Source organism: Lepisosteus platostomus, chromosome 24, assembly GCF_059453375.1.
Source record: "Lepisosteus platostomus isolate fLepPlt1 chromosome 24, fLepPlt1.hap1, whole genome shotgun sequence".
In the NCBI taxonomy this organism is placed as follows: domain Eukaryota; kingdom Metazoa; phylum Chordata; class Actinopteri; order Semionotiformes; family Lepisosteidae; genus Lepisosteus; species Lepisosteus platostomus.
This window is the reverse complement of record NC_142634.1, coordinates 5,539,829-5,549,264: the sequence shown is the minus strand read 5'-3', so window position 1 is coordinate 5,549,264 and position 9,436 is coordinate 5,539,829. Positions and strand designations below refer to the sequence as shown.

General features: G+C 40.7%; 1 protein-coding gene across 1 annotated transcript; it reads left to right on the top strand.

Annotated features, from left to right (window-relative positions):
- Positions 1-4,804: 4,804 nt before the first annotated feature.
- LOC148641443 (allatostatin-A receptor-like) lies at positions 4,805-7,093 on the top strand. Its single transcript, XM_088618676.1, has 2 exons — positions 4,805-5,686; positions 7,024-7,093. Exons 1-2 carry the CDS (start codon positions 4,821-4,823, stop codon positions 7,091-7,093), a joined length of 936 nt encoding a protein of 311 aa, XP_088474802.1. The 5' UTR covers positions 4,805-4,820.
- The last annotated feature ends 2,343 nt before the right edge of the window (positions 7,094-9,436 follow it).

Here is a 9,436-nt window from a genome sequence, read left to right as displayed (position 1 = left end):
TGTCTTTTCTCACTCCTAATGTATCTAAAAGTTCAGAGTCTTAAAGATTCTTCTGTTACCTCAAAGCACTTTATTGTCTTAATGTAGCAGAGTCCATTTCTGTCAGGGGTGGACAGTGTTAACAAGAAAACATAACCTTGTGAAATACTCAGAATATATGTTTACTGATATCCTTCTCTGTGCTAGAATTTAATACGCTCACAAAGGCAAAAAATGTAGAACTGCATTTTCAATGTTTTGGGATAGGAAAAACTGTTATAAAGCTTATGAATAACAACAATAATAATAAGGTAACTTACAGACTCTTTAATATGTGGTTCCACCTTCAGAAGACCAGACAAGAGATATGCATGTTATTAATAAGATGAATGTACTTATTTACAGAGTCTAGATGTCATATCAGAAAGGTGTCATTTTTTTCTTGATTACACCATTTGTGGTTTTCGGCTTTATTTAGGGTTTCTGCCATCAACACATTAAAATGATTTAAAATTCATAATGAGACAAACAGATCTTAAATGAAAACAGGACCTTTCTAAGAAAGCATCACAAAGCAAATAATATTAACAGAATTGAAAATATTAATGAAACAACAAAATTACTTTTAAAGACCAAACAATGCATATAATGTGTCATACTGTACAGAAAAGGACATAAAACATGATTTGAGTCAGATTTTATGAAAAATGTGCTTAGCTGAGTTTTTGAAACGTGTGCTTAGACTAAAAAAAAGGTCAAGAAAACCCCAGACTTAGAGGTGACATAGGGACTCTCCATCATCTGACTGACCGCATCGAGCTTTACTGATTCAAATGCAAGCCAAAAGAATCTGTAGAACAAAGGTTCAAGAGAGGTGATGAGAGATGTTCATCTCAATTTCATCTCAGCTGCTCTAACTTGTAATAATTTCTGATGTCATTCCCTATCTTAAAGAAAAGGTATAAAGACCATAAGTCTTTGCCCTTTGCAGTCACCTTCTGCAACCCTTCTCCACACAGTCTCCACCTGTGCAGCTGGCCCTTGGCTGTCCTCAGTCTGTAGGAGCACTGGGCCTGCTTGCTCCATTGCCAAGAGGCTCCCCCTCAGCCCAGGGGTTGAGCCACAGCTGACTATGACTAGAAGCTCAAACACACTTCTGTACACTCACTGAATTCTTGGATGTTGTCATTTGTCCTCCAATTAATATATATTCATGATTTATATAACAGGATAAAAGTAGGTATAAAATGAGCGACTTCAACATGCGTTCATCACCCTTAAGGGCTGCATTAGTGCATCTGCAACATCTGATAAAAATGATTTTTTTCCTTAAAGAATGAAGTTTTAATCATCAGCCTTGTACCAGTTGAGGCCTCTATTCTCCCCACAATTGCAGTTGCAAGAGTTTCATAATAATAATTAGTTACACTTATATAGCGCTTTTCTGGACACTCCTCTCAAAGCGCTTTACAGGTAATGGGGACTCCCCTCCACCACCACCAATGTGCAGCCCCACCTGGATGATGCGACTACAGCCGTAGTGCGCCAGAACACTCAACACACATCAGCTATCAATGGGGAGGAGAGCAGAGTAATGTAGCCTATTCATAGAGGGGGATTATTAGGAGGCCCTGATTGGTGAGGGCCAATGGTGTTACACCCCTACTCTTTTCGAGAAACGCCCTGGGATTTTTAAAGACCACAGAGAGTCAGGACCTCAGTTTTACATCACTATACTGGGGCATTAGGACCCTCATGGACTGCAGGGTGAGCACCCCCTGCTGGCCCCACTAACACCTCTTCCAGCAGCAACCTTAGTTTTTCCCAGGAGGTCTCCCATCCAGGTACTGACCAGGCTCACACCTGCCTAGCTTCAGTGGGCTGCCAGTTGTGAGTTGCAGGGTGGTATGGCTGCTGGCACCGGTAAGACTGTGAGGAGGGAGGTCACTGAAATACAAAGGTATACACATACCTCCAGGCATTTAAAAGCACCTCTAAAACAGGCAAATTAAAATAAAAATCTAAACCATGGCTTCACTCTGGGATAGAAGTTTCAGCAACCTTGGAAAGTCAAGCCCTCTGTCTGACTGGAGTTTGACCTCTTGTCTTAGGAAAAGACATGAGAGCTGTGGGTGCCTATTGCAGTGCTTAGTCCTTGGGAACTGAGAAGGTAACTGAAACACAGAAGCACAAGGCTGCTTTAAGCTTTATAAACCAGAAAAAAAGGAATTTAAAAGAGGTGACATGGTGGTGCAGTTGTTAGATTGCTGCCTCCCAGCCAGTGTCTAGGGCCCTGGGTTCAATCCAGAATGGGGTCTGCTATCTGTGTGGGGTCTGTATGTTCTCACTGCGTTTGTATGAGTTCCCTCTGGGTGCTCCAGTTTCCCTCCCACAGTCCACAGGCATGCTGAAAGTGTACTTGGCTTCTGGAAAACATTTTTCCTGGTGTGAGTGTGAGTGTGTCTGAGCCTGTGTCTGTTCTGTGCTGGACTGGTGTCCCATCCAGGGCTTATCCCGCCTTGATGCTGCACCTGTTACTTGTCAGAATAGACTCTGGCTCCCTTCACGACCCTGAATTGAGGTTAGAAAATGGATGGATCTGTTTTAAAAGCAGCTTGAAAATTAATTGGTAGCCCAAATACTGTCACAGAGAGGGAGGCACAGGGGCAGACCTAAGTACAGTATACACAGTCACGACTGAGGTGGTGCCAGGGTGCCACTGGATCCTGCAGGGACTTGAAAAGCTGAGTGGGTGAGCCAGAATGAAATTCTATCCAGCAGCATCCAGGTCTACATTGGGGACAAATTCCATCTCTAAGAAGCCAGTGGAAAGTCGTGGTAAGATGTTTGACAGCAGCCTTAGAGACAGAATATCAATCCAAGGTGCCTACACAGAGCTGGAAGGCTGGCAGAGATCGGTGGACAGGTCTGGACTTCCAGGGACGTATGAGACCTGGGAATAACAGCATGACATCTTGTCCAGGATCCTGTGGCCACTTCTCACTTGTGAAGTTCCCATCCCAATGACAGGAGCAGTGTCCCTGTCTATGGTCATGGCACAAAGATGATGTTGCTGAAGGTGACACAGGCCAGAGATGCATCAGAGGTGATGCAGTCCAAATAGTCGTGACCCGAAAGTATCCAAGGCCAGGGTAGAAGTGAGCACTGGAAGGAAGTGGAGAGCAGCAGAAGCTGTTTAACAAACAGAGGCTCACCTGCTCCACAACAGGCTGGCTGGGGCAGTGACTAGGAACGAGGGCTGGATTGGGAGGAGACAGCAGGGAGCCTGGACAAGATGGGACCAGACAATGGAAAGGAAGATCACCTAAGTTGTGGAAGGTGGCATCAGGTTCCTGATGCAATTTATTCTATAAATTATGTTAAAATATTCTTAAAGTATTTCAACGTACCGCCTCAAGGATAAATAAGGTTTTTTAACTGAATTGGAAGACATCTGCAAAATGTTTGCACTATTCTTAAATTCATATTTTTCTGTCAGAGGTCACAACCGTGATTTTTCTGTATTATGCAAAAGAAAACTTGGAAACTGACAAAGGTGCAACGCGTAAAGCCAATTACACTTAGCGATTTAAGGCCTCACAACTACAGGAAATTCTTTACAAGGTTCATAAAAAAATATTTGTACAGACGCTTCAGTAGTGTATAATTCACCTCATACATTCACCTTGTCCTGATAGTTACTGATTCAGAGGAAACGGTTCAGAACACACTGTTTAGTCTTATGTTCCCATCTAGTGTTCAGACATGGCAGTGGAGCTGGATCGACAGCTCTACTGGCTGTGTTATAGTTTTTTTTTTCCCATTTGAAACAAAATGAAGTAACATGCGCTGTATGAGAAACAATCCAAGAAGCCTCACACAAAAAATAGGATTTTATCACAAACACGAGAAAGGACTCCTGCTCTGCTGACGGTGAAATAATAACAGATTTTCCTTCGGGAGTAGACTACAGTAACGTGTTACTAACCCGGTGATCGTCAAAGGCACCACAGAGGTAATTTCCTTAGAACACAACTGCTCCTGCGCTCCCTGTTAAATTGAGAGTGGTCAATACGGTTATTCCGCTTACGTAAAACAGAAAATGATCAGCCTGAAAATGACTAAGCTTTTACTACTACACGAGTGAAGCACGTCTAAGGTTAGAATGATTCTGTTCGCCTGTGCGAGATTTTGAAGACCCGAATAAAATACTAAAACCTTGAATTTAATTTACCTAAAAATGAAACCTAATTTACTTAACCTAAAAAATAATGTGCCTTTCCGTCTTAATCTTGATTCCCCATTCGGGTTCTCTTTCTGTTGTGCCATGGGTGTGCATTGTGAAGAGCTCTCCATTGCTCGAAAAACACTCCAAATAAAATGATCCTCATAATTATATAAAAACGAGAATCCACATTTACAGAGCTGCACACAACCTGCATTTACTGAGTTTTCATCTTATACGCGTGGACTCAACAACCTGTGCTCATCACGGTCAATAGGAAGTCAATTGTACGTTAATAAAAATAAGAACGTGTATTAAGAGTTTCTTCTCACTACAACGCAGTACTGATTTCAGCTCACGTGGTTCTATAATCATGTTCGTTTAATAGTAATAATGTAAGAAATCCCTGGTAAAAAAAGTGATTCTGGTGGGAATCCACCTCCTAGACTTCCGTGACAAATGCGAACTGCATTTTACCATCTGAAGCTAATTATTCTCGGGAGTTCCTAAACCCCAGATGAGCTGTGAGTTTGTTAATGCGGATAATCTGCTGCTGAGACAGTTTCGCACATTAAAAGTCAAGCGCCGCAGGTCCAGACTCTCACTTTACTGCGCGATGATTGCGCTGAACCTGACTGTGCCGTTAGCGGTGGATTTCCTGGAAACTGCAGATTATTTCATTTTTATAACCAGCTTCCTGATCTCTACCAGCTCTGTTCTCGTGGCTGGCTCGGTTGTGTTGGGCATTCTTTGTAAAAAGTCACTTCGAGCTCAAAACAGGTTTATTTTCATGCTGAACACCAGCATAACTGACACATTATATGGGTTAGGCGGTTACTACATCGGACTGTTTGATGTGAAGGAGGGCTATCCGTCCAAAAATGGAACCTATTACATTGTGTCTTCGCTACTGGGTGTTAACCTATTTACGATCTTGTTTGCACAGTTGGACCGATTCCTTGCTGTAGTTTATCCTTATGCTTACAGTCGTTATGTAACCAGGACTGTAGTTATAGGAGTTTGCTTATTCAGTTGGTTTTACACTTATTTCTTTTTGACAATACAACACGTAGTTACTATCGAGGTGGCTGCAAAACTAAACGCTTATGGTATTTTGACGATCCAGGCAATAATAATCGCGAAAGTGCTGATGAACGTGAAACTGTACCTCATCGCTAAATACCAGATTGCTCGTGAGCCGCCGGGTCCAGAGAGAGACAGCAAGAAAGAGTCCCTGAGACTCATCATCGTGGTGGTAGTCTGCTTCCTGGCGCTCTGGTGTCCTTACTTTTACTGTACTCTATTGCTTGAAATTACCAAGACCACATACATGTTCAAGAATAACGCCCATGATCCTCTTACTTCGATAATAAGGTTAACTTCAACCTGTACCCCCGGACTGTACATCTGGGGGAGCCCCGCTCTCAGGGAGGCTGTGCTGAAGACGGTGTGGGGGAGAGTCTGCCCTGCACTGAGAAAAAGGTACGAACTGTATCAAATCTAAAGGAATGAAGTATATTTGACAGCGCCAGTCGGAAGAATGAAATATCAGACTATGAGAAATGTATTCTCCGCCGTGATCTCTTTCCTCTTATCTCTTAATTGGGTTGAACTTTCTCAGGAGGTGGTGTCGTTGTTCTTGCTCTTGTAAACGACAAAGCATGATTTGACATGACTAATTACTGCTGCTACTGTATCTGGCTCTTTTTGTTTCCGTGAAATGTGGCAATTTTATTAAAAAATAAACTTTAACACTGCAGGCAATTAATTTTAATTGTACATTAGGACATTTATAAATTGCAAGTTTGGAGTGCTCACGGTCACACTAGGAATTTCCTCTATTTTAACCATTTGTCTTAGTTTCATGATTTCTTGGCTGTTGCGTTGTCGTAAGGCGGAGATACCGATAATTAGGTGAAGAAAATAGGTCCGAGTCACCGAGGAAGCTGCGGAATTTAATCGATGATGAATAAGAGGTGAACTCTGTATAACCTGTTACAGACAGGTAACCACCTCTAATGAACATTTCAGTCATCGTTATCAGCGTCTGAGCCAACATCCGTCTATAAAATGTTTCTGCTTGGAACCCTTATTTTTAAAACTGCATGTAGGGAAAATCTCTATTTTAGTTTATTTTGTTAATATTTCCCCTGCAATGATTATGTGAGGCCAACGAACGTACAGTAGAAAAAGACTGACGTATTAGCCCCAAGTCTGTTCAAACCGGTTGCTAGTAATCGTGCTTTTGGAAGGTCATGTTTCTGCGTATGAAACATGTTGCTGTGTTTAACCTAAAATATGCAAAGGATAACGTTTTTCCTTCCATTTCTTTTCATTAAAAGAAATATGGTTTAAAAAGAAAACAGGAGGAGTATTTTTGTCCTAATGAAGATGAACTTGAAAGACAAATTAAATATCCTGCCGCCCTTACGACTTTTGCTGATGAAACTAATGACGATTGTCTCTGATCAGATAGCAGCTCTAACGAAAACTTCCCACTCTGAAAAATTATTAGGATATTAAAAACGCAGGCTGCATGCTTCCGCCTGTATCACATTAAAGTGAAAAGCTGTTATGTTCGCTTGCCCTTCGGCGCCGTCGGAGTATCTTAATAAAGCGTTTTCCCATTTCCTAAGTCTGGGCAGATTTTCAAAAGACACAGACAGAATAATGTTTTTAGATCTTTCCTGTAAATAAATCATTCCGACTGGCAAACTGTTGCTCATTCTCACAACACCTATCTAATGATTAAGCTATAAGATGAATGTTGAAGTGTTACACCAAAGATCCTAAAATCGATTTCTGTGTGTGTTTTCCAGGATAAGACCAGAGTCCAAAAGAAACGGGAAACATATCGAAGAAATACTGTGTGTAACGAGGAGCAACTAAAAATATCGTCTGCCTCGCCCTTTAACACACTCGGTGACGGTGTTTTACTGTTTTTCACAAAAAGAAGCAGCGGGTCTGGGGTATCTCGAGTCAGAAACCGTCTCCACCCAGTTTTCTTTCGGGAGGGGGGAGACAGTGTGAGTATTTGAGATTGTTTTCTTGAGACGACTGTTTTTATTAATGTGTCTATGTGAAAGGGGACTCTATGTTGTTTATGGTGAAAAATAAAAAAGTAAACGTAGGATGTGACTAAAGATATACCAAAGTATAGAAAAAATAAGCCTATTTCAATATTTCACTGGGTATACTGATTATTATTAATAATAATTGCTTACGCTTTTTCGGACACTCCACTCAAAGCGCTTTACAGGTAATGGGGGTCCCCTCCACCCCAGTGTGCAGCCCCACCTGGATGTCTGGTTTAATAGCATGCACCCGGATTAGTAAGTGTCTGGTGGTGTTTCAGTAGCAGTGCTCCAGCCAGACCGACTCGTGTTCTGTAAACGCTCACACTCACAGAGTTTAAAAGGGAGATTATTTTCACCGCAGATCATAATGAGGGGATCGTTAGCTTAGCAAATTTAGCATATGTCTCGTGATTTGATATGTCACACCGGCACAAATGGACTCTCTTCACTGATTACAAGAGCAGCCAGTTCGTTCTACGTGTCATTTTACTTTTCCATATAGTAATATCATACATGTGAGCTCTATTCACGACATTCGCCCAGCTACAGTATTCACAACACTGCTGTTTAGCGTCACAATAAAATGGACACATCTCTAAGTACAGGAACGGCTGTTTTGCTGTTTGATTCATGGATCAGTACTCGCAATAAATTATATACTGTTTTTAAGGTATTTAAAAAAATCCTATTATTTTAATAAAGCTATTCTGATATTCACGTTCTGAAACAGAACGTTTTCAGAACAATAAAGTATTCATTCCGGCTGTTTAAGTGTTGAAATGCTCTTTCTCACGACTGACACCTAATAATTCGACTGAAAGATAATGTTTGAAGTGTTATAGAGCAGGAATATTTTTAGATCTGTGGTGTGTTTTCCACGATCTGGCCAGACAAAAAGAAACGGCAAATATTTCGAAGAAATCCCGAGTGGAACGAGAAGGAATTGAAAATAACATTTCAACAAAAGACACACCCGGTGAAGTTCAAATAGGCGTTTTCACAAAATCTATTAGATAATAAAACCCTTGTGTTCTATTTTTAAGAACGTTTGTTGTTAAATGCAGACTACTGAAACTTTCAGAAGTCATTAAATGTATTTAAGGAGAATTTTTTTTAATCTTATTCCCGTTCTTACACTATTTACTGAAAACCTAAATTACAAGGTAAAACATCCATCCAATTAACCAGCACTTAAAGTCATTTCAATAGTGACAGTAACTGAAACATTACATTTGTCTGTTCCAGAATTTCTTACTCCAACGCCCTATTCGCTGAAGGTCCTGTATGTAAATCCACATTGAACAACGTCCAACAGGTACTGAATTCAGCTGCCTGAATCTTGACCAGGCTGTGTGCAAGTGATGGCATTACTCCTGTCCTGGAGTCCTTGCACTGGCTTCCTTTAACATTTTGAGTGAACTTCAATGTTCCTCAATGATCAGCTATAAGGCTCTACATGGCTGGGCACCTCAGTGCCTATCTGACTTATCTGTCTACTCCCCACCTCGCAGACTTCTTTCATCTGAGTGGTCTTCTATATGTCCCCTGTGTACAATCTTGGGCCTTCTCTTACTGTGCGACAAACGTTTTTTACACCTACTGTCACGTTCTTGGACTTGCTACTTATAAACGCATAATATATTTTTATTTATTGTGAAATTTATTCCTTCATTTCTTCATATTATGTTTTATACTGTACCCTTTCTGCCTTGTCTTTTCTCACTCCTAATGTATCTAAAAGTTCAGAGTCTTAAAGATTCTTCTGTTACCTCAAAGCACTTTATTGTCTTAATGTGGCAGAGTCCATTTCTGTCAGGGGTGGACAGTGTTAACAAGAAAACATAACCTTGTGAAATACTCAGAACATATGTTTACTGATATCCTTCTCTGTGCTAGAATTTAATACGCTCACAAAGGCAAAAAATGTAGAACTGCATTTTCAATGTTTTGGGATAGGAAAAACTGTTATAAAGCTTATGAATAACAACAATAATAATAAGGTAACATAAGGACTCTTTAATATGTGGTTCCACCTTCAGAAGACCAGACAAGAGATATGCATGTTATTAATAAGATGAATGTACTTATTTACAGAGTCTAGATGTCATATCAGAAAGGTGTCATTTTTTTCTTGATTACACCATTTGTGGTTTTC

What these genes read in the sequence shown, in the direction of transcription:
- LOC148641443 (XM_088618676.1), top strand. Translation starts at nt 4,821, where the DNA reads ATGATTGCGCTGAACCTGACTGTGCCGTTAGCGGTGGATTTCCTGGAA. An exon ending in TGCCCTGCACTGAGAAAAAG is followed by an intron (nt 5,687 to 7,023) that starts GTACGAACTGTA and finishes TGTGTTTTCCAG; the next exon opens with GATAAGACCAGAGTCCAAAA.